The sequence below is a fragment of the Melanotaenia boesemani genome, chromosome 6 (genome assembly GCF_017639745.1).
Source record: "Melanotaenia boesemani isolate fMelBoe1 chromosome 6, fMelBoe1.pri, whole genome shotgun sequence".
Taxonomy (NCBI): domain Eukaryota; kingdom Metazoa; phylum Chordata; class Actinopteri; order Atheriniformes; family Melanotaeniidae; genus Melanotaenia; species Melanotaenia boesemani.
In genome coordinates, this window is record NC_055687.1 from 35,260,434 (window position 1) to 35,286,870 (window position 26,437).

Sequence of the window (26,437 nt, forward strand, 5' to 3'; positions counted from 1 at the left end):
GTATCAGTCTAAAAACTTTAAAACGGATTAAAGACAAAGGTGGATTGGAGCTACCCAACTTTAATCACTATTTCTTAGCTAACAAACTGCAATATGTCTCCAAATAGATTAACCCTTTAAGCCCGAGGGTTTTTGGAGGTGTGGTTTGCCTGAACAGACCTACCCAAATTAAATCAACAATAACTCTGTAATTTTTAGGTCAATATACATACGCGTGGTCTCAATGGATAGGTAAGACCCTATGGAATATAAATCCAGTGTCAGAAACATTGTGAATGTTAATATACCTGTGCAAATTGTCATAATCCATAGGTAAAAAAAATATCCTCAGCAAATTTTTTTTGTTTTTTTGTACACCGATGAAAACATCATGACAGAAATCATTCTGGCATAAATATACCACTGCATGGATTCAGCAACTCCTTGACTACAACTGTACAAAGTTTCATGAGAATAGAACAAAGCTCATAGCTTTTATGCAGGTTTTAGTGTGGATAGTACCAGGCGGACTTTCTATTTGGCCACTTGGATACGCAAACTGTGCCAAATTGTGCTGTGTCTGTATTTCCTCCAGAACTTCCAACACGGTGTATTTGGTTCTTTGTAATTTCTTGGACATGTTCATGGCTTTTATCCTTCGTTCTAAATGGATAAAAGGTTATAATGAAGCAAAGAAACAAACGATATTCGCTCTTTCCAGTGCGTCCACGTGCGTAACTGCAGCAAAATTGCAATGATGCTCCTTTGTTTACGCGCAAGTATTTATATCTGACAGATAAAGTGTCGTTCAAGTGTAAGATATCGTCGGAAAGCTTGTAAGATGTAGAATTTGACCAAACTTTATTTACACTGCCAAGACCCACAACAAGACAACAAAATGGCTGTGAATGGGAGCATATGACATGTTAGCGCATGGCGCAGTTTAACCATTATGGATTACTGCGCTGTGAGTTTTGGTCGAAGAACAATGTGGACAGACTGAAAATGACCACAAAAAGGTAAGGAAAAAAAATATGTGGCTGTTTGTGACAATAGCTTTGAACTATATGCAAAATCAATCTTGCCTTCTCTGAGTGCCCGTAGGTATGCACATTGGCTGACCCTAATTTATAAGGCTCTCTTAAGCTTGAGTCCTACTTATTTGTGCACTTTACTGCAGAAAACAAGCAGCAGCTATGCCCTGCGATCTTGTTCTACACTTGTTTTATCAGTTCCACGAGTAAGGTCTGAATTTGGAAAAAGAGCATTTAGCTTTGCTGCCCCCACAGCATGGAACACTCTACAGTCCAAACTGAAACTTCTTGAAATTATTCCTCTTGGAGCTTTCCGCTCTATATTAAAGGACAGACAGAGTGAGACTATCGGACAGTGCCTGTGTTATAAATCTTAATTCGTTGTCTGTTGTTGAATTGCTTGGATGGTACACGCACTCTATGTTTGAAAATGCTGTTGCTCTGGTGATATTGTATGTTTTAATTTTGTTTGTTTCTTTGTTTTGGTTCTGATACTGTTTTGTTTGTCTGTTTATGACGTGCTGCAGACCTCTTGGCCAGGTCACCCTTGTGAAAGAGATCATGATCTCAATGGGTTTTCTATCTGGTTAAATAAAAGTTGAAAAAAAATAAAAAATAATAATTTGGTGCTGCATTTGGTGATAAACATGCTATCTGATAAGGCTGCTGTGATATGCGATGGTTAGCTTTGTGTTTGTTTTGAGACTGATGTGAGGTGCTTGGCGAATATCTTTTTATGCTTGGTATCATATGAAAGTGCAGCTTTTTTAGTTTCATTTGATACCCAACATGTTTAGGTGGAGTGAACGGATCACGCGTTGTGTTGCATTTTGTTTCGGGTGTTACTGGTTATGGTGGCGCTGTTGTTTGTGGCATATGTATTTTAAAGTTGTTATTAAACAAATTCTTTGTTGGCCAAATGCACTTGAAGAGTTGATTTAGTGGCATTAGGTATTCTTCTTTAAGACACATTATAAATAAAATATCCTTACATCACTAAAGTAACTTTTTTACACACATGAACTTGTGTTTACACCTGTTGGACCCACCGGTGGGTCCGTCAAGCTTAACGGGTTAAACTTAGCAGTCTGGGTGAACCATGGTTCAATGCAGAGCAAGCATTATGTGAGGATCTAGTTATCTCTGACCAGCTCAGCCATCAAACCACATAAGTGTTTTAAAAGCATTAATATCAGTTCCTCTTCAATAGCTTGGCAGGAATTTCTTAAAATAACCAAGTCTTCACTTATTCCATGTAAGCTAACACCCATCTGGAACAACCCTGACATCCTCCATAAATATCAAAAATATTATTGACTTTATCCATCCATCCACTATCTATACCACTTCATTAAGGGTCGCGGGGAAGCTGGAGCCTAAACCAGCATTTAGCGGGTAGAAGGCAGGGTACATAGGTCAACACAGAGAGACAAATAAACCATTCACACTCACACTTACTCCTAGAGAGAATTTAGAGTAACCTAATATGCATGTCTTTGGATGGTGGGTGAAAGCTGGAGTACCCGGAAAGAACCCATGCATACACGGGAGACATGAAAACTCCACACAGAAAGGCCACTGGTAGAACCTTCCCCACAGCCGTGCTTCGAACCAGCATTAACTTCATTCACTGGAAAAATAAAGGACCTGCAGCTACTTGTCAGGAATTCTTGAATCTCAATGCCCCAAAGCTATTATCAAAAATAATAATAAAATAATAATAATAAGGGGGGGTCACATGCACTTTTGGGAAAGGCCTGTGTGGGCTTGGGGGTGGTGGGCCGTGGGTCTGGGCTCTCCCACTGTCCTCCTCCCTCCCCCTCCTCTCCTCTCCTTCCCCCATAGGCATTTGGTGGGTGGGTGTCTTCTGGGGTTGGTGGTGGCTCATTGGCGACTCACCATTGGTGGCGGTTGTGGGGGACGGCTGCTCCTGAGGGGTCTCCTGGAGAATGGGGGTGCCTACTGTCACCAGAAGCTCACCTTCTGCCAAGAAGTTTGCTTCCCTCTGGACTTACTTCCCTGGACCCTTGTCCTTTCCTGCTTTCTCACATGCACATGTAGGATGTTTAAAGGCATGCACGTCATGCTGGGTCGAGCGGAGGGGGCCATCTAAGTGGTCTCGTTGGCTGCAGCCTGTGACACCTCTCAGTTTTAATTACACTTAGACATCAAAACACAAGCAACATTACACACAAACAACTTTTGGGGGGTGTGCAATGTAGTGTGTGGTGGGTGGAGTTGCTTGTGTGGCCTCACTCCCAGCACAATGCGGTCACTTTTAATTGCAAGCAACACACACTTTACAAAGAGTCATGAGGGGGGAATGTGAGGGCAATGGGATTCTTTCACACCCTTGTTTCTTGGTGATGGGCAGACTGGGGCGTTTGCCCCATGAGCCAGTGTCTGTGCTGGCTGCACTGATGGTGGTGCTGCTGGCCCTGGATTTGGGGTGCGCTATTCTCTGGTCCACCAGGGGTGTCCCTCACGGCATGGTGGGAGGGTTAAGTGTGATGTGGGTATGTGAGAGCGAGTGTTTGTGGGTACTGCACAGGGGGAGGCTGTGAGTGAGGGGTAAGGGTTGGATGGGTGGGTGGGTGGAGAAGTGAGGGTGGTGGTGGGCTGGAGTGGGTGGAGAACGGAGGGTGGGGTTGGTTGGGGGGAAGGGGGAGGGTGGGTGTAGGGGGGTAGGTAAAGGAGGAAGGGGGGAGTGGTTGATGGTGCCCTGGTTCCCAGGATGAGCAGCCGGAAGATTAGGGTGGGTGCTGTCCCTCTGCCTTGGGCTCTGGCTGGGCTTTCCTCTGCCGCACTCTGAGTGGGTCCAGGGTGGTCTACGTGGTGGGGTGGCTTGGGTTCGTGCTCTGGGGTTGCTGTTGATCACCCGGGTCTCTGGGCCGCCCTAGTCTGCCTCTGCCTCCGTGGAGCCGTCGTCACACTTGCACAATCACACTCATCTCTGCTCACTCCTCATTCCTCATCCTCTGCATGCTGACACAGTCACGGAGATGTCCAGTGGGTTTAAACACTACGAGATACTTTTGTTTATGATTTTTTTTGTCTGTTTCTGGTACTTTGATTGTTTATGTGATACATTTTTTTCCATTAATTTATTCATTTGCAGAAAAAGAAAGATGACATCAGGAGTTATTTTAGAGTTTATATCACACAAAAAATGTTTAGTCATTAATTATGGTGATAATAATATTCGTTAAGCAAAAAAATCTATCTTGTTTCCTCATCATGAATCACTGTGTAATTTAGTCAGGTGACAAAATCAAAGCTGTAGTTCAGAGAGAGGAAGAGGTGATGAGGAAGATGGAGAGGCAGGGGAGCTTTAGTACTCAGAGTTGTGACTTGGGTGGCATAAGTAATTGAAATTTAATCTAAGTGATAATATATCATACTGAAGTGTTTACCTGACTGTCATATAATATTGTACAGACTAAAAAATGGACCATAATAATTTTAAACATTTATTAAATTAAAATGAGAATAATGTTTTAAAAATGTACATTTGCTCTAATGACAGAAATTCTACTCTTTACCTGAAAACTGTGATGAGTCAAAATGATCACATATAGATTTTATTTTCCAGAATAATTACAGTTATAAGGATGATGATGGTTTATCTCTATGTAATTATGTTAATGGTCATATTTTCCTTCAACGTTTCATTTAGTTGATTAATTTAACTTGTGGATTGTGTGTTCTGTGTGATTGAAGACTTTTTCTCTGATGCTGATGATTGCACTCTAGTACATATTAGTAAAACTGCCTTCTTGTCAAAACAAATACGCCAACAGATATTTTTAACTTAGAATATTACAGAAATCATTAAATAAAATACTCCTGTATTTTATTGAAGCCAAACAGAGAAAAACCTCATTTTCATTCACTAAATAGAATATTTAAGTTAAACTTCTGATTGTTCAGCTATTCTGTCCAGTTACATGATACTGAAAATAAATCATTAGTACAGCAAAACACTTGTCTTCCACCTGTTTCATCACTGTATGATAAAAACTTTGCTCCAAACCCTGTTGAATACAGTCTGATACCTGTCTTCTTCCCCGATAGATGCTTTTACACCACAGTAATTCGGAGGAATCACACTGTAATAAACTGCAGGTAAATGCTTTTCTGGACTTTTCCAGTATTTCTTAGGTTGTGTGTTAATTGTTAAATGTTTCAGAGAAAAGATGTACCCAATGCATCTTCATTTTCTGTGAGTCCTTCACTTGAAATCCTTTGTTTCTTTATTAGAGACAAGTTTTGGTTGTTGCAGAAGGAGTTCAAAGGGAATTGTGTTGCGGGTTATAAGATGCAGACAGAGCCAACTCAAGTGTCTTCCAGGGGACCCTGTTGGACCTGTTGATATGTTTGATGAAAGCATGTCGATTGATATCCTCGACATACTTTCAGAATGCTTCTTTTTTATGAGCTGAAGCTGAAAAACCCTTTGGGCAGCAACAGAGATGACTGGAAAAATGACAGGCTGTTTGCAAGCTGCTCCAACATTTTCACCCTTTCCCTCTTTGACTGATGCAACCTAATAAAGCTAAACGATGACTGACATGGCCATTAGGAAAAAGACAAAGAACGAGGGAGGACGGGGAATAATGTAGACAGAGGGCAGGAGAGAGGTTGATGGCTGCACAAAGCAGGCAGATAAAACCTGAGATGTTTGGAAAGGAATTCACTGATTTCCATAAAATATTAATTTCATGTGTAAAAAGACAACAAGTAGTCACAGCGCAGCAAAGAGAGACTGTTTTCACCACCGAGCTGGTTAGAAGAGATAGGGCTCTAGCGCTGAATTTGTTCTGTGTAATTTTTAATAAATTGAGTTAATAAATCTTAAATTCATTCTCAGAGCTGTGGCGGGCAGCCATTTCTCCTCCTGATGGTCATGATGTGCTTTAAGCGCAGAAGCAGGAGATTTCAGTTCCTTCGATAAAGAGGGGCTGTGGTTTGACTTTAAAGGTCATGTTTTTCTTTACTCTCATTCAGACATGACATATCATTCATCCCACAACACATCCATCCTTTTACACCTCACAGTGACAAGCTGGTCAAGAAACTAAAAGTAAGACTAAGTTTCTATTTCAGACACAAATTGTGTTTTTCTCTTATTTCTAATTAAAAGTCTTGTTGCTGCAACTTTTTGCCATTGTTGGACTATGGAGATGTACTTGACATGAATGCCACTGCAACCTCGTGCTGCTTTGAGATTTATTACTGGGTGTAAATCACAAACACATAACTGTACGTTGTATGCTAAGGCTGGTTGGCTGTTGCTGTCCTCTCACAGGCTTCTTCACTGGTATATTTTTATCTATAAAGCTATTATTGGGCTACTCCCTCCATACCTCTGCTTCTGTCTTGCGTTTACAACTCAATGCACAATGCAATCCTAGGCCTGTCGTTCTGCCTCAGTACCCAGAACTCTTGTTGAGTTTGAGAAGAGGGTATTCATGTCTTCTTCCTTTACTTGGAATGGAATTTAAAAAAAAAAAACAATCAGGCTCTCATTAGCCTCCCTCAGTTTAAAACTCTTGTCCCAGACATGTTGGTGGGAGATATGGGATCGTACAGGTGCTTTGCTGAATGATATGCTTTGACATTTTCTTTGTCCTAATATTGTTTTGATCTTTCAATTTGTTTTCTATTGTTAGGTATTGTAAAATGTACTGTCCTGCTTAACACAGCTAAAAGAGCTAAAGGAGGGCAAGCCAGTGTGGGACAGGGACAACACCATCTCCGTTGTTACTTGTGGGGCTCAATCAGGGCTCCCTCAGTGCTAAGACATGCCTATTCTATGGGGAACAAGTTGTTAAAGAACAAGTTCAACATCTCAGATACGATGTTCTGTACTGTACTGGTCATTTGAAGACAGATACACAGATCCCAGTCTGTCAGAGGATAGACCACCCAGGACATGGTTCTCCCACAGAATTTAGTCCACAAGCTTTTTATGTGTTTAGCTGGCTGAACAGTAAGTTTAAGAATCCAAACTGCAATTAGTGAAAGGTGATTTATTCTAACCAGAGTTTCACATAAGGATGTCCTTGGATGTCTCTGAGTGTTAATTAAATAGATTCATGAAGTTGTTTATAGTTACAGACCAACATTATTTTAACTCTGACATCTGTGTTGTATATTATTCATTTTGGCTGCGTGGTATGCTTACTATGACCCACATTCACATCCATCGACCTAAAAACATGCATAGAAACAGTTCTAACTATACTCTTCATATGACCAAACTTGTGTACCATTTTAACATTATACAGAGCTCCTTTTTTACTAAAAAGTGTTTTCAGTCAGAGCATCAAGTCCCTGATATCTCAAATATAGCTCCAGTCTGAGTCACAGTTTTCTCCCTACAGCATGCCGCAGTAATTCATAATAATTCACATTAATCTGTCAGCAAACTTTCAGATTTCTAAAGCTAAACTTGTTTCAGAGAATCTGGTTTTCACTTCTGTTTTTAACGATACTGATAGTTTTGCAGGTCAGCTGACTGTCAGCACTAACTGACCTCACCGAGAGCAGCCTTACCTCTATAAAGTGTTTTATAATCTCCCACCTGTTATCATGAGTCAGCTAAACATGAGATGGAACCTGTTCTGAGTGTCATGGAGGAAGAAGGTAGTAAAATACAAAAATATTCTTCCTGAGATAAATTACCATAACAGAGGTCTTGTAGGAATTACTTTGGTCTTTTCAGTAGGACATACAGTATGTCCCTCCAGGTTAACCATGACAGGGTGCATCCTTCAATTAGTGGACGTACTGAGCAGAGAGCATCTCTCATACATACGCTGAATTTGACAGCCCATCTTTACGACTAGATATCAGTATTTCTTACACACTGTACTTTTAAGTTTGTCCTCCATCATTTCTTAAATTGCTGTTATTTCAGCCATATATCCAAATATTCTCACTCCCAGTGACGGGAGCAATCTCAGCCCAACTTATTCGCAGAGGACAAATGATTTTTGTCTTGCACATTAGTGTCCATTTTTCCAGTTTTCGCCGGACATGTACTCATGTCTCCAATTAGGGTTAGGACTAAATCCTGCCTCATAACAGTCACGGCGTCCAAGCCGAGTCCGGTTAACAACAGTTACTGTCAGACTGGTCCTGGTCCTTCTGCTTTACTTCTCCTAAAGCAGACTCTTGTTTGTGTGATTAACTTTCATCACATGCAGTTCATAATTAGCTTCTTTTTGACTTTATATAACAGCTCCAACAAAAGCTACCACCCGAGACATTAGGCCAATCATCATCAGCAGTCAGAGTTTAACATCTAGTTCAGTTTTACTTCCATGTGTGGAACTTAATCGTAGCTGTTGCTTGAGCTCCTGTGATGTTTATATATATGAAAAAAACAGCTTAAAACTGCTCATTTTATAGAAAGATATTCAGTTCACAACAGTTAACAGTTATTGATCAAAGTCACAAACTGTAATGGTGAGCTTATCTTATCTGGACTCGTAGACTGTCTCTGGCGAGCAAAACTACTTCATATATTTAAATATTTTCCTACAGATCGGCTGGATTTATCTACTGAAGTTTTGTGTGGCAAACACACCAACGGAATGAGAAATTAATCCATTCTTTCTATAACAGAGCTGCAGGATCTGAGTGCTACCAGGAACTGATGGAAACTGATTCCTACAGTCTGTTGAAGTCATGGTGATATATGCTAAACAGTCTGGCTAGATGGGAATGTGGGTTACATATGGTAAAGGGTACTAAAAGGGTTGGGAGTAGTAATGCAAATACCTTGTTCTGATTCTATTAGATTGGTTCACAAGGGAGTAGTGATGTTAATATCTCACCTTCCTATATGAACAATCACTTTGATGCACAGCGAGGAGCTCACTTCTCCCTCATTCCTGTCCAGTTGCTAAACTTCCTTCCTTTCTTTTAGTGGCTCGTACATATAATATGAACAGATTTATCAGCTGTTATGTGCAGTAAACAGTAACGTAAAGCAATCGAATATTTCAAACTTGAGTTTCAGACGATAGTCGCGTTTACATACTTCTAGGCAAGCTGAACAAATGCATGCATGCACGCTCACACACACACACACACACACACACACAGAGAGAGAGAGAGAGAGAGAGAGAGAGAGAGAGAGAGAGAGAGAGAGGGAGAGAAAAGGCCCAAAAGCAGCACATCAGTCAGAAAATGCAATCACCCCAAGCAAATATAGCCTACCTCCACTGTTTTCACAAACAGCTACAACAGTCACTCAAATTACCTTTTGTGGCTGACTGGCAGAGCATACACAAACAGCTCCAAGCCCCCTCACCACTACCTGCAGTCCCCAAGGACGTTTCCCTCATTCAGCTGAGGATTTCTGAAGGAAGACTGGTGATGTTTAGGCTAGAATGATAGACTGCATATCACTTATAAGTATCCAAAACACTATATATGTTGGACAGAGTTAGTGGACATGTAGAATATCTTAGTGGGATCATTTGATAGAGTAATGTGTACATAAACCAACAGTTATAGTTTTAAGTATTGCTCTCATGCTGTCTTAGAAAAAAAAAAGAAAATATGTGATTCTGTTATTGCAGGTGTGTAAAACTTAGTTACTTGTAATTATATTTTAACAAACGCTACATTGACAGAGGGTCTAATTGTTGGTATTTTCATCATCATTATTAATTAGGCCTCTGGTCTGCCTCCGTCATTCAGGCCTCTGGTCTGTCTCCGTTTACGGGGTGGCTGTTATACCAGGTGAAAAAAACACCATGCCCACAGGAGCAAAAAAAAAAAAAAAAAAAAATATATATATATATATATATATATATATATAGAAACAGTGATTGTCTCTTTGCTTCTGAGGTAATATTTTTGTCAAGGTTTAGCAACCGTGCTGCTCTGGTCTGCTAGCCCCACTATCGGTGAAAACTCCAACAGAAATGGCTACTAAACTTTCCTGCTTCCACCTCAAAAGTGAGGTTGGTAGGCGGAGGAGAGGTGATTCCTTCTGGGTGAAGCTGCAGCTCGCTTCAGGGTTACTTCCCTTCACTTTACCTTGCATCAGCTAGCAGCAGCTAGCTTCAGGGTTAGCTCCCTTCACTTTACCCAGCATCAGCTAGCAGCAGCTAGCTTCAGGGTTAGCTCCCTTCACTTTACCCAGCATCAGCTAGCAGCAGCTAGCTTCAGGGTTAGCTCCCTTCACTTTACCCAGCATCAGTTAGCAGCAGCTAGCTTCAGGGTTAGCTCCCCTCACTTTACCCAGCATCAGCTAGCAGCAGCTAGCTTCAGGGTTAGCTCCCCTCACTTTACCCAGCATAGCAGCAGCTAGCTTCAGGGTTAGCTCCCTTCACTTTACCCATCATCAGCTAGCAGCAGCTAGCTTCAGGGTTAGCTCCCTTCACTTTACCCATCATCAGCTAGCAGCAGCTAGCTTCAGGGTTAGCTCCCCTCACTTTACCCAGCATCAGCTAGCAGCAGCTAGCTTCAGGGTTAGCTCCCCTCACTTTACCCAGCATCAGCTTGCAGCAGCTAGCTTCAGGGTTAGCTCCCCTCACTTTACCCAGCAGTGGTGAATCAGACCCAGGACTCTAACTCTAACTAGCAGAGCTGTGTGGTGTTTATTGCTAAAACTGGTAGCAAAACATTCACCATTAAACAGGAAGTTTCTCACAGCAACTTCCTCTGTTCCGACGTTTCCCACTCTGAGATCTGCACTGTGTCAAACCAGCTGACATGTTGTAGTCTCTCTCTCTCGCTCTCTCTAGCTCGACCTTAAAGAGGCACGCTGTATATATATATATATATACATATATATATATACACACATATATATGCGTTTGTGTGTGTGTGTGTATGGGAAAATAGGAGCTGAGGCAGAACACATCATCTTCAAAGATCCTGAAAAGTAATTGCTCACACATTTAAAATTATAATATAATCCCACATTAAAATCTCCTACTGGGACAAGATTTTTCATTTCATTTCATTTAATTGTTACCCAGAGGCTGAGCTGCAATCTGTTTGAATGCAATAGGTATAGACTTTTGATGGGGGCTTGATGCAAACTATGTCATGGGCTCTTTCATTGACAGCAGATGTGTTTATTAGGCATACAGCATATGGTAAGACTTTGAGGTATATAACTGATTAAACCCTAAAGAAAAGCTAAACCAGACCAAATCAAATATTTATTATGCAGGAACTTTTTTATTTTTAGCTAATATAACTTAATATTGCTTAGGTCTACAACTATGAAAATTAATTCTTCAGTGAGGTTTATTAGACTGTACAAACACTGTTTTAGTCTTCTTCGATAAATCAGATCCAGTTTAATTGTAGCTTTTTGTTTGGGGTCATTATTGGAAGTTGTAATTCTGTAGGCATTTAGCCCGAGATTTCCTCTCACTGTATATCTAACAGGATTATAACAACCTGCTGAGCCTCCTAATGAAATGTTGCACCTCCTCATACACAATGTGTAATGTGGCATGCTCCTTATTCATCCCTCAATTTGTGATACACTTCTTCTGCAATGCAGATTATAGGAAAATTAGGAAGTTTTAACTTCAAAGTATGACTATTAATGCTAATTCAGCAGAGCTCATAGGTCAGTTAAACGTGCAATAATAGGAGAAGAGCATACATACCCATTGGTGTGCCGACACCGTAGGCTTTTGAGTCAATAAGACCTCCAATCTGTGTGAGGTTGCAGTTGCGCTGTGTTACAAACTCAATGGTGGTGGACTCCATGAGGAATGCGTAGTCTGAGGTGAGCGCACGGTGAATGCCTTCCTCTACATTCTTCACCATCACTGAGTGCCTCCGACTGCTCATGAACTCCCACATCTTATCATACGTGGAAATCTTGGTTTTCTGTAAAGAGACCAACAATGCACTGTGACTACAAAAAGATTCTTATCAACTTTGCCCCTCAAAGCCCAGTCGTTTCTCATACGGCCTGAAAAATAACCAGCTAGTAAAAAGAAATTAATTTAACAAAACAATGGTCTTTATTTTCAACCGCTGCTTAGATTTTAGACCCTAATGTTCACAAAACCAGCCTGAAAGTGTTCAAACATGAATGTTTAGAATTGATTTAGTTGCTGAAGGTGATCGATGGCATCGATCATGAATCAGTGCTAGTATGGTGTTATACTCTCTGGGATGGGGAAAAAACAAATTTTCCTCTGTTTTACTGTAATTAACTCAGAATTAGTACCAAACACAACATTTCTGACACTGGAATTTCATTCTCTGATGTCGTAGATGTTCCCAGATACCTAGAACATGAAGAGGAACCAGATTATTGAAGAGACATTCTTCATTTACTTTGGGGACGTCTGTCTGGGGTTGTCTTTTAGAATATGGACATGCCCGAACAGGATAGATACTTTTACACCTTCTTTCACTTTATATCTTTTGACTATTGAAAAGCTTGGTCCGGACATGTCTAATTTATGATGGTCAAAGTGTTAAAAACACCACAACAGGTAGAAAATTCACATAACAAGTTTCAAATACTGACAATGTATGCAGCTCTGTTCAGGCCTGCAGAACACTTAACCTTCAATTATTTGTTGAATTTCATTTTTTTTTTAAAAAAGAAGTAATTTGCTTTTGTATATTTAAGTGATTATTGTTTATGAGTAAAACAGAATGAGACAGATGAGAAAGCTAAATCATAGCACCTAATGTGTATTGTGTGAGAACATTGTGCCTTTTCTCTGACTGCATAGGTAGAAGCAGTGCTTTCACCGTCAATGGCTGTGTGTCTTACTCACTCAACACCTGTAATCACTGAGAAAAATCCAAGAGTGCATTACTCCCCAGGCGAGCAGATTTCAAGGCATTTTTGAAACCATTTGAAACCTAATTAAGTCACATCTTCAAGGTCTCGCCCGCCATTATTGTGTGTAATGACTTTTTGTGGCTGGTCGATATTTTAGATCAACTGGGTGATTTGCGGAGTGCCTATCAGAATCTTTTGGAGTCACCCTTGACAAATCAGGCGATTGAGCATGCAAGCTTCAGACTGCTGATAAGGCAAGAGCAGTGGCTGTGAATGCACAGAGTGAGATAACCACCTACACTCTAAGTCAGGCAGAGAGCCGAGGTGGGCCTCCACGAGCCTCCACTTGGGGATTCAGAGCTGATTACACTTGAACCATAAGAGAGTAATTCGCCATGAATTGTTATCAAAAGACGTTAGAAAAGCACAAAGTGATGCATTGGAATAAATGGTGTATATATATATTTTCTAGTCTTGTTAATCATTTAAGTCACCTTTACAAACATCATTTTTTCATCCACACACAGAGTTGCAGGCTATTCAGGGACTTATTTTCCTAAACATTTTAACGTAGATGACTGCATCAGGAGCGAAGTGTGGATTTCACCCAAAGACACTGTTAAACAATGATGGCCCACTTTATCAAGACTGCATTACCAGGTTGGACCCCCCTTTTCCTCAGTTTGAACTTCAGCCAGTCGTCTTCACCTTGTCTGCATGACTAAATGTACTGAGTTGCTGCCAGGTGATTGGCTGATTAGATATTTGTGTTAACAGGAATGTGAACAGGTTGAGCTGATAAGTGGACAGCGAGTGTACTTTTGAAAATTTTCTGAGCACATTATATTTTATTCATCAAAATTTCCAGATCCCAAAAAATATCTAATTTTGAATAATTTTTAGTTATTAGTCTTCTGATATCATTTTCATCTCCCTGCCTTTGCTGAGCTTTGCTGTCCTCTTTTTCAAGAAAGCACAAAACCTCAGTTTAATCCCCTTATCTCACCGAAGTGGCCATAGATAAGTAAACGCTTTACAATCCCCTCATGTATTCTGATCTCTGCTGTAGATTGGAGTCAGCTTGTCAAACACAATCAGTGGCCAAAATTATTGATTCATCCCAGCACAAGAGGCAAAAAAACACCAGTTTGTTTCCTGTGTGTTAGGCAACACTGAGTTTGGGTGTCTACATGAAAATGTTTGGAACTGAACATTATTAATCCCTGGAGGGAAACTGTGCTACTGCAGTTTAAAATATGGAGAAAATAAAACAAAATACATAGCTAGCTCAATGATTTTACAAACTGTAGAATTTGACAGGTAATGGTGAGGAGTGGATGAGGAGAATGCCATGAATACTGTGTGATGTTTGTAGCTTGGCAACAACTAAACTGATGACGTCACACTCAGCATAAGCAGGCATCAGAGGTGATTTCTGTCTGCAGTCTTTGTCTAACCGTATACTATAGTCAGAGAGTCTGACTGTAGTCTGGAACATGTTCCTGCAGCCACATCACTGCTTTCCAGACTTCCAGCTGTGTCCACGTTAGCACTCAAGCTCCTGTTAGCTGCTAATTTCATATTCCCTAAGACAAGACAAGGAAGAATTATTTCAGTTTCCACATCTTGCTCTCAGTTTTACTTCTGCCTTACATACAAATCTTCTCCTAACCACATCTGGATATGGGCTCTTAGTCCAGGTGTTACTTGGGCTTTGGAAGCTCAATAAGCTGAACCTAAATGCCAACAGCTTTCCTGCTGGCATGGTTATGCATCACAACAGATGCTAAAAACTCTCAGAAATACCATGTGAAATCATTCCAGCAGCACAGCAAACGAATCAGTGTAGAAACATGTTGCAATCTTTTTCAATGAAAAAGCTCACTGGGAACTTCAAGAAGGACAGGACGAGAGTATCTATGACAGGCTGTGATCCCAATCACTAACCAGTACAATGCTTTGATCTCCCCAGTAAGTTATTGTATTTTACTGACTATAAGTCACACTTTTTTTCATAGTTTGGCTGGTCCTATGACTTAAAGTCAGGTGAGACTTATATATATACTTATATGTGCGGAGCGTTAACAGCGTTAACTATGGGACCTGGACATGGAGAAGATCAGCTGGGTGGCTTTATGGATGGACTTGAGACTAAACACAGCATTAATGGAGCAACCGCCACTGTGGAGAACACACACTCTGAGAGTTCCACACCTGCTCTTTTACTGCATTTTTTTAAACATATCCTGCGTTTTGCACCAACATGTCTGCTCTAGCGTCTCTCTGGTCGTCTCTGTGTTTGTGCAGCAGCTGCTTCCTCCCTCTCCTCCTCTTCCTCCTCTCATGTTGTTCTGTGAATCATGATGGCTGTCGGTGATCAGCTGATCGGCTTTTCTCTTTTGTAGTGTTTGTTTATGGTTCAGTTGAAAAGGAGGAAACTAGCGGTTCATGGTTCACACTGTTACATATTCATCCAGTAGTATTGTTTTTGGCAGAACCTTCTCTAACACAGTAGCTGGCGAAAGGATGTAGCTGTAGAAAGGATTTATACTTTAGCTATAGAGGGGCGGGCGTAGATTTGATTAAATATTAAACTGATTATTACAACTACAGTGATCATCTAATGTAAAAAAGTAAAGAAAAACTAGTAAAACAAGCAGCCAATGATGTATTTTATCAGCAGGTGTTTACTTTGGGTGATGCTGCTGTAGGACTTTTATCACTGCTGCACAAACACACTTCAATGATAAAAGGAAAAAGCTGTTTTTATCCAGATCATCAGTTTTATCATTGTTGGCTGTTTAACTTCAGTCGTCTCATCTGCTGGTTTTATGACAGAAATTATCACCATGGAGACTGTTGGTGAGATGATGATATATGAATTCTGAATTATAATCTAGAACAAGGTAGAGATAATTTAGAACAACATACAGAAGTACATTACATGCTGCATTTACTGACCCTTGGACATCTGACGTTTACCCAAGAGAAGATCAGATAACAGTAAATATTTGTAGTATTGGCTCATTCTGTTGATACAATACAGTAAAAATGGGCAGATTTCAGGCCTAGTAGCGAATGGTCATTAATTATGAATAATCTGTAAGCTTTGATTAATCTGATGAAAAGTTTTAATCATTTGACAACCCTATATATATATATGTATATATATATATACATATATATATATATTTTGTTTTTCTTTTTTTTTTTAACCTGTCCTGTCCAGCATCATAGCAGCAGAATGATAATCTGGTTGCTGTTTCGTGCTGAACAAATTTGCTCTGCCAAGGGGAGGCTGTTGGGTATAAGGCTCCTCTTAACAATCTGATTAATTTATTTATTTATTTACTGTTGAAATTAATTATGGAATCTATGTAATCTTGCTGGACCTGACCGGAGGGGACAGAATAAGAAGGAAGAAAGCAAAAAGAAGCAAAAGGGAAAGCAGAAAGAAGAAAGGGGAAACGAAAACACCACAGACAAAAGGCAACGACTCTTCAATCCACACAATCACCAGACAACAAACTGTTACACTTCTACATAAACACACCAGAAAGTTTACTACGTCTTTTAAAGAAAAACAGAGCTGCCAGTGATCAAGAGTTCCTAAATAATAACCAAATCAAAAAGACATATCACAAACGTATCACAACAACAGAAGTACCAGATACACACTCAGAAAAAACAAAAACAAAAATATCTCTTAGTATAAAAACCCGCTGGACAACTCAGTGACTGTGTCAGCATGCAGAGCATGAAGAATGAGGAGCAATCAGTGGTGAAGAGTGGTGAGTGAGATCGTGCAAATACGACCACGCCTCTACGGAGGTCAGAGGCAGACCAGGGCAGCCCAGAGACCCGGGCCCTCAGCAGCAACCCCAGAGCATGAACCCAAGCTACCCCACCCCGAAGACGACCCCAGTCCCACCCAGAGAGTGGCAGCGGAGAGCCTCAGCCAGAGCCCCCAGCGTTCTTAGGGCACAGGCCCCAGTGGGCCAAGATCGGCAGCTGCCAGCCTTGCCAGGCACCAGCCATCCAGGGCAGCCAGAGCGAAGGGTCCAAGGCCCCAAGAGCCCAGAGGCATTTGTGCCTCCCTCCACAGACCGGGCACCCCCCACAGCCAGCATCCCATCAGTGCAGTCAATCCAAGTCCCGGCTCCCGGGACAACCACCTCCCCCTGCTCGCCCCCAGCTACACCTAGTGGAAAGAGGGGTGTGAGTGGTCCCCATTAACCTGCCCCTCCCTGCTCTTTACTGTTTATAAAGTGTGTGTTGTTTGCAATTAAAATTGAGAGGCAGTGACCGCATTGTGCTGGGAGAAGGACAGTGGGAGAGCCCAGACCCATGCTAGCAGCACGAGGCACCCCTGTTCCCCGGGAAGTCCCCAGGGCAAGACAGGCCAGGAGCAGCCGCCCCCCATGACCGGGCTACACAGCAACCACAGGAAACGAGCCACCACCGACCCCAGAAGGCACCCACCCACCACACACCCAGGGGCGAAGGAGAGGAGGTGGAGGAGAACAGCGGGAGAGCCCAGATCCATTTGTATTAGTTGCATGTTTGAATTCTTAGTCTTTTTAAAGGTGTTTAAACATATTTGTGACAATTCATTTTGATTCTTCTAGTTTAGGTAATAGTCTATATATTTTTGATAATAGCTTTGGGGCATCAAGATTCAAGAATTCGGCCACCCTGATAGGTAGCTGCATGTTTAATTGGTTAATGGCATATTTTTTTTTACATATAATAGATTTAAGCTGATGATATTCTAAAAAAATTGTGCTGCTGATTCCATGAAGTGAGAATATTTAATGAGAAGAAGTTTCCATTTTCTATTATGTTCTAACTGTTTTATTCCTTTATTTTTCCATTGAGTGAAATTGATCAGCCATTTGCTTTGCAGGATGTCAGGGTTGTTCCTGAGGGGTGTAAACCTACATGGAAAAAGTGAAGACTTGGTTATTTTTAGAAATTCCCACCAAGCCACTAAGGAGGAACTGATGTTAAAGCTTTTAAAACACTTATGTGTTTTGATGGCTGAGCTGATGAATGGCAGGTCAGAGATAAACAGATCCTCACACAATGCTTGCTCTACATCTAACCATGGTTCATCTAGACTGCTAGGTTTAAGCCATTTGGAGATATACTGCAGCTTGTTAGTTGAGAAATAGTAATTTAAGTTGGGTAGGTCCAATCCACTTCTGTCTTCAGTCTGTCAAAGTTTTTAGACTGATTCGTGATGGCTTGTTTTTCCATAAAAATTTAGATATATGTGAGTCCAGTGACTTAAACCAGCTGGAGGATGGTTTAGTAGTGGGTATCACTGAAAACAGGTAGTTGACTTCAGGTAGAACTACATTTTAATGATGGCAACCCTCCCCATGAGTGATATGGGTAAGCGCCTCCACCATGAGAGATGATCCTTTATTGTTTTAAGTAGCTGGACATAATTTAGCTTTGTTAGTTCTGGTAACCTTGGTCTGCTGGTCCCAGGTTTCCTCCAGTCCAGACAATGGACTCCTTGAAAGGATACGTTTTTCACCGTTTCCTCTGGGGGCTTCAGGTGAGTTGTGTGAAGTTTTTCACCGTGATCTCAGGGTCGTCCTCCATTTGCTCTGGAATCCCTGCAAACACTAGATTCTCTCTCATGCTCCGCGCCTGCAGATTGATCATTGTTTCTTTGATGTTCTTATTTTCCTCAGAGAGTCGGGTCAAGCCCTCAGTGAGGGATTTTACCGACTCTCTGAGGCCGGTGTTGTCCACAGTGAGGATTTCTACCTGCTTCTGGCTAAATTCCAGCGACTCACGTAGGGCCAGGAATTCTTTGTGGAGAATCTCCACCAGACTCAAACCTGCATTTCAAACTACTAAGTGATAAGAACGTCCATTGAGTCATTCCCCCAGTGGTGAAATAGCTCCTGCCTCTTAGCCTTGGATTAGGTGAATGGGGTAAATGCTTGGTTTGGCTTTCCCATAACAATTCTGTTGTAGCACCGGTCTATAAAATCCGCTGTGCTCCAGAGTGTACCTAAAGAGACGCTATTTTCCTGCTTTCAAGATTATTTTTATTAGATTGGTGAAAACACAATTAAATGAGATATTTGAGCTGCCTGGTTTGAATCTGCTCTCACTGGAATTACGTCACCTACAATCAGCATCACTTACCTGCCCCGCGGCGTCACCTACCTGTCACAGCACCACATATATGTATATATGTTTAAGTGATTTTCCATTTCAACAACATAACAGAAAAAAAAAAAAAAAAAAAAAAAAAAATAATCAGCCCATACATCCCTTCCCGCCTCCCGTAGAAAGCACGTCCGTGAGATGAAAGTAGCATTATCAATGCAACAGGGAATCAGTATACTACAAATTAGTAACCCTATATTGTCCCCTAAAAATATACATACATTCAGAAAAGAAAAAGAAGAGGGGGGGGGGGGGGGGGGGGGGGGGGAGTGCATACAGCAATTAAAAACGACTGGGTCGATCATTTACATAAGTCATATCATTGAAGAAACTTCCACATCAGATCCCATAGCCAACCAAACACACTGTCTCTGTCTTCATTATAATACCTTAGTCTTTCCAGATTCAACGAGTTTGCCAGTTCCCCTAACCACAGGTCAAGTGTGGGCACTGAGTCCTTCTTCCACACTCTTAGGATGAACTTTTTAGCAATCACCATGCCAAACAGAACAGCAGTTTTTTTATACTTATTGGCAGACGATAAAAGCACAAGAGGCTCTAATAATGGCAATGAGTGGATCTGGGTCCCAGTTCTTCCCAAAAGCCACTGAAAAACAGTGAAAGATTACCTTCCAGAATGAGTTACGTTTACTACATTATGAGAGGGAATGTGTCAAGTTGCAAGTTGCAGACTTGCAGCCATTGCAAATTGGTGACACGCTGGTGAAGAAGCTATTTAGCTTCCCTCTCGAGTAAAAGAGACTATGTAAAGTCTTAAACTGTATGAGATTGTGCCTGGCATTACCTGAACAATTGTGTACACTCTTCAAAAATTCACCCCAGGCCTCATCGGTTAGGTGCTGCCCCAGCTCATTTTCCATGCCCTCTTGATTCCAGTTGTATCCAATACAGTCACATCACAAAGGATCTTATAAAAGTATGACACTGCTCCCCAATTAACAGGGTCAAATTTATTTATTGCCTCCAGGGCCTTATGTTTGGTAAGTTCAAAGTCAGGTATATTTTTCCTAATATAGTTCTGAATCTGTAAATATCGAAAAAGCTTGGTAATGAGATAATATATACGGAATACAACTGGGCAAAAGATGCAAAGGCCCCGTTGACATCTCCTATCACACTGATGCCATTCACTCTCCATGTCTGGAACACGGCATCATTGAGGCCTGGGGAAAAGGAGTGATTTTCACACATCTAAATAAACCTTTGGAGCTTTTATGTACATTTGCATTTGTTTCCAAATTCTTATAGTACTGCCTATAACAAAGCTATCATTGTAAAATGATTTGTTAACTTTGAGCTATTAAGGAGGGTAGGCAAGGATGTTTTACAGCAGTGCAGATTTTCCAGAAGTAACCAGGCTGGACAAGAATTATCGGATGACATGGGGCCTTTCTTCCACCATATGAGGATGGATAGATGGGAAGCCCAGTAATAAAGTTTGAGGTCTGGTAGGGAAAATCCACTTGCCATCTTTGGCTTGCATAAGTGTCTTTTGGAAATTCTGACAGTTCTGTAGCCCAAAATGATGGGAATGATAATGGAGTCTAATCATTTGAAATAAGATACCCCTATAAAACATGGGATGGATTGAAATAAATGGAGAAAATGTGGTAACACCACCATTACCATGAAGAGTTAAATAGATTCAGTGATGTGAAATGAGACGGGCAGCTCGGTAAACTTATTTACCAAGTTACCTGAGCTCGCCTTTTGCTGCCCACCATTGGCTCACAATGATTTAAATGCATAAATACTCAGAAAAGCCATTTCGATCAAATTTTTCTCAAGATATGTCCTTTAGAATCAGATAAATGCCACATGGACATGTGAACAACATGAAAAACATGATTTTCACCGGAGTGGGTCTTTAAAAACATCCTGGAGGAAACCCTGGTGTTACCTTAACGTACTGCACACATATTTAGCCTCTTGTTTCGTGTGCTGACTGAAACAGTCTACGATGATGTTATGGAAATGTTTATTGTGCTTAATGAATAACATGATTTTAAGGGGTATTTGAATTAATCCAGACTACCTGGGCTGTACATTAATGTAGTGGTTAGCACCATTTCCTAATAGTAAGAAGGTGGATTGTTTGTCTCTGTGAGATGGACAGGTGACCTGTCCAGGTATACCTGCTTCTAGCTGGTGGAATAGACTCCAACCCCCGTGTGACCCTGCACTGGAATAAGCAATGGATGGATGGATGGATGGATGGGTGGGTGTGTGGGTGGTTGGTTGGATGGATGGATGGATGTATGGATGGATGGATGGATGGATGGATGGATGGATGGGTGGGTGGATGGATGGATGGATGGATGGATAGGTGGGTGGGTGGGTGGATGGATGGATGGATAGGTGGGTGGATGGATGGATGGATGGGTGGGTGGGTGGATGGATGGATGGATGGATGGATGGATGGATAGGTGGGTGGGTGGGTGGGTGGATGGATGGATGGATGGATGGATGGATGGGTGGGTGGGTGGATGGATGGATGGATGGATGGATGGATGGATGGATGGATGGATGGATACAGATTTCTAATCTAAGGGACGAGTAGTTGAGAAAACAACATCAAAAGGTTTTGTGTCAACCTAGATTAAGAGAAATCTCAATGAAAATATTAAGTTGGACAAACTTGAGACAACTATTCAGATTTACTCACGCAATTAAATTAAAGAAAGTTGTGAACATAAGTTGTCTCAACTTTTTCTATTTTCAATTTGACTACATGAGTTGTTTCATCTCAGGGACACAAGTAGATAGTAGACAGTAGAGTATCTGTCCTAATTTTGTTAGATTTAAGTTTCTGCTGAGTTAAACTCTTCATTTAGCTTCAAACAACACCGGAACTCTTAGTTTGTCTTTGCAGCTGGTTGCCTTGTTTTTTAAAATTCACTAAACCATTTTTTTTCTTTTTCAGACCTATGAAATCTTGTTTGGAGAAACCTTCTCCTTCAAGTTTTAGATCAAGGATGCAAAATGGATATAGAAGCAAGGCAGAAATCTAAAACAAAGTATTTCCCTTGACTTTATATGCTTCATCCAAACACAACCTGGATCCAGGAGTTCCAGACATTTGGTTTGCTGCAAAACTCACGGTATAAGGTTTGAAGTTAAGTCTCCTCCAAAATGCTCACGAGTTAATGTGGGAATTTAATAATACTTAAATTAGACCGTCTTCTTTAAAGTAAGTAAAACTTATAAAGCAAAATAATAAATAAATAAAAATAAAATCCCAAAGTGCTTCACAAGAGCCAACAATTCATTTGAACAAAAGAAATGTATAAAAAGTAGACTTTAAAAGATATGTTTTTAACTGGCTTTCTAAAGGAACCACAGAGTCCACCTATCTCTAATCCAAAGAAAGACAGTTTCTAAACCAAACAGAAGGCTCTGTTTGCTTGTGTTTGGGGCATCAGCAGGTCCCGGTCACAGGACCTTAAAAACCTGCCAGTAATTTAATCAGGCAATGCAGCTTTGAAGTAAATTTCCTCAAACAGTTGTATACTGCATCTACCCCCCACCCCAAATGAAATTTGTATTTATCTGTTTAAAGTAGAATAAAATATAATAATATAAATTTATCTAAATTTTGCCATGTTGGGTGTTGCTTCATTGCAGCGATCAAATCTTTAGTGATGTTTTTAGCAGGTCTTTATCAATAAAAAGTCCTCCTAGATTTTAGTTTTTCACTCACTGGTTTCCATCTTATACCTTCACAGTCAGAGAACATTGTTGGTTGGTTTTAATGGTCTGATTGGCACATGTATATTCTACAATAGATGTGATATTACTGGTCAGTCATTTAACAAGTGTGATCTGTACAATCAACATTTTACAAGATTTACATTTAATAGAGGGCTTTCACCTGCAGGGGTGTCAAATTATGATCCTCAAGGGCCGCAGCCCTCCAGGTTTTAGTTGTTTCCTTGCTCCAACAGACCTCCAACACAGGAACAGAAGTTTGAAATAAAAAAGATATGCGGACATTGAGCACGTTAGCCACGGCCTAGTTATCTCGCTTACAGGCATTAGTAACTTGTGACCTCATAACGCATGACCACAAGTTATTTTTTTGCATCAATGTCACCAGACAGGCTCCATGGATTTTTGTAACAGGTAGTGAATAACATCAGCAATGATGGCCTTCATCAGTTTTTTTTTTATTTTATTTTATCAGAAAAGAATCTACAGCTAAAAAGCAGGACAAGTGGAGTATTAAGCAGTATTTGTGTGTGTGTTTGTATTGTAAATGTGACTGTATTGGTTTATTCAGATTGAGTAAATGTGCACACTGTGCTCTGACATGGGTACAAATGTATTTAGTGAGTGCTGCCTTGATTGCCATCAACAATACACACCGTGCTGGTCCTTGTTAAGAACTGCTGCTTGCCAGGGTGTTTTGCATATTTTCAAAGAGCACTAATCAAAAGGATCTGGAAAGTGTAGAAGATTGCACATGATTTTTGTCAGCAGAAACAGCCCAGCTTTGACACAAACATTTTCTCATGCTACCATTTACACTTGGAATGACACACTGCAGACACTGAAGTGGAAATAAAAATATTTCTGCTCCCAGATTTATTTGTGTAGCTTTGTCAGTCCAACCTGCAGGAAACAGAAGGACAGTACTAATTTGCAGCGGAAAACAAAAATGCCAGTCAAAAGTTTGGACATCTACCGATTAGATTTGAGCATCATCATGGTAAAAATGCTGCAACAATTGCTGTTTAGTTTTCTGTGATTATTTATAAGGTTTTATTTGCTGTCATGTTATCTTTTTTTTCCATCCATCCATCCATCCATCCATCCAACCAGCTGGATAAATAAAAGAGACAGATAGATAGATAGATAGATAGATAGATAGATAGATAGATAGATAGATAGATAGATAGATAGATAGATAGATAGATGGCGTGTCTGTGTGTGTGTATGTGTGTATGGATAATTTGAAGATACTGTGATATAAAGATAGAGCTGAATCTTCTTCTTACCATTGCTCTGAAAAGCTCCGTCTCCTCACAGCTGAGGTATTAAACACATCATCTCAATAAGCTTTATCTGCTTGATCTAATCACCATGCTGGAGATGTCCCCCCATCTGTCTCATGGCTAATGCAAAACCATTCAGGCTTGTCCAGCCTGGGGACAGGGAGCTCTGTGCCACGTCCATGTAAATGGCTGCCGTCTCTGCAGAAGCCAGCTATAACCCATTATACACGCAAGGTGAAAAACCAGCACTGCCTTAAAGTATGTCATTTAAGAAGCTAACAAGCACTACAGAGCGCTGGTGTGTGTTTAGTTATTAAATTATGCAGTGTTTTGTAGCGACAGTCCATAGGGAATGGCTTTCTTTTGGAGGAGATGAATAAATGCTTTGGAAACCATCCTTAGCAGACATTTACATAATTAGCTGGCATTAAAATGTATTTTATGGGAGAAGATGGTAATTACCCCAAGAGTAAGTATTTTGTCTTTGTTTTTTATCCTTGGGTTTAGTTGTTGTGATGTAAGTGAACATCATCTGGGAGTGTGCTGCATTAAATGAATTGACTCTGATGATAAGCCTGAAAAACACTGCATCCATCATCCCAGCTGCATGTGTTATGTGGACAGGTTTCAGTGGAGGACAGTTCCTCTGCCTCTGCATGGACATGGTGACTCTACGAGGAGGAAAGCTCAATGTACAGAAAGAGTTCATCAGCAGCGCTCAGATATGTGTCCATGATGTCCATTTTTAACAGTTGGTACCAGACATGCCATGGTCTGGATGTGACAAATAAATATGTATCTACACACGTTTTACATCACTGGAAAGCTAAGATTCTTCAGATATAAATGATGTTTACCGTTCCAGGCTGCAACTTTAACTGTAAATTCAGAAAACACATATTTCAGAGCAGTCGCCAGTGCAGTTTAGCTATGAAGCCATGCTGCGCATTAGTAGCAGATCATACTGCAGCAAAAATGCTCCTATTGCATCAACAAAGGTCCAGTAAAAGTTCTCCAGTAAAACCATTGGTTCACAACATGTCTTTTTTCCATAAAAACCTGCTTTAAGTGCAAACTGAAGGATTTTAAGGAGATAAAAAGTTAATAATGCTACAGCGTGTCTTGATAACCTGGATACCAAACTTAGAGAAACATAATTACCAATATCTAGGTCCTCTAAAAAGAAATGCTCTACATTAATGTTTAGTTTCACTCCCAGGATTAATGAAAATAATGATTTATTATTGCTTATAGGAGAAAGATTAGTTGTATTTGAATCATTATATCAATATAATCTGAACAGAACTAAAATCTGAAACTTGTATTTGACTGCAGCCAAAGAGAGGGACAGAAGTTACTACATTTCATTTCTGGTGATAAAATGTCTTGTTTGTTTGAAGCCACATGAACTAAAACCTAAATGTGTGAGATATTTGTGGGAATAAGTGGGTCAGTCTGGGTTACCTGCAGGGGAAGCTTTTACATTAACCTTAGACGGTGTGAGAAGCCTGTTCTCAGAAGAAGACGTAGCATGTCAAAACATGTCTCGTTTTTTTCAGCGTCTTTCTTTGCTTTGACTACTTTAGCGATCTGTCAAAAAGACCGTTTTTTCCTTATTGGTAAGCTATAAGAATTGTGATGGTGTTGAAAGTTAAGGCACATGCTTTTAACGCTGCAAAAACAACCTAGCTAGAGAGAAATATTATTTAAATTAAACCAAATCACCTACTATCAAGAAAAGGGAAATTGACTAATGGGGGGAGAAAATGTTTTCTATACCAGAACCAGAATGAGCGTGAAGTTGTAGCCAGTGAATGTCTAAAATGGGCCTCAAAATAAGCGGCTCCTTTTATTAGTAGCAATGGAAGCCCATTTATTTTAGATAAAAGGGCTTAAAATGAGAAATTTGCTCTATTAATTGAAATAATTAATCTGGGATTGATAGTGAAAAAACGTGAGTAAAATAGATCAGACATTTCTTCAAACAGGAAAATTAAGCATCCTGATTTTCACTATTTCCACTGACACTGGTGAATAGTTCGCTAACATTGATCTCTTTCTGTTGTCCTGAAGGATTTAAAGTCAGTGTTGATTTGATTCAGAAGAAGCTGAGCTGTTGTTCAGATGTTCCTCTGAAATATGATCTGGGAGATGTGATTGGACCACTCAAAGCTTCACCTGATCAGCTGTAAAAACCTGAAACTGTGACTAAATATTGTTTACTCTGTTTTATGATTATCTCCTCTCATATACAGCATGAAGAAAAGCTAAATGTGGAAAAACCTGCGTATCAGAGTCAGTTCTAGTTTTTCATCCTGCTGCATGGACCACATTCACAGAGTCTTTTCATTTTATGATCCATGCAGCTTCCTCAGCGTGCAGGATAATGTTGCATGAACCAAACGTGTCATTAAATGTCTGACAGA

The 26,437-nt window shown here is 40.5% G+C and overlaps 1 protein-coding gene across 4 annotated transcripts in view; it reads right to left on the reverse strand.

The window, feature by feature from the left end:
• Window positions 1–26,437, reverse strand: part of grik2 (glutamate receptor, ionotropic, kainate 2) — a 294,971-nt gene that overhangs the window by 37,376 nt on the left and 231,158 nt on the right. For all 4 annotated transcript variants that reach the window (XM_041989097.1, XM_041989095.1, XM_041989096.1 and 1 more), the window contains one exon: window positions 11,663–11,888. In XM_041989097.1, coding sequence (XP_041845031.1) covers window positions 11,663–11,888 — 226 coding nt within the window. The remainder of the gene's footprint in view (window positions 1–11,662; window positions 11,889–26,437) is intronic.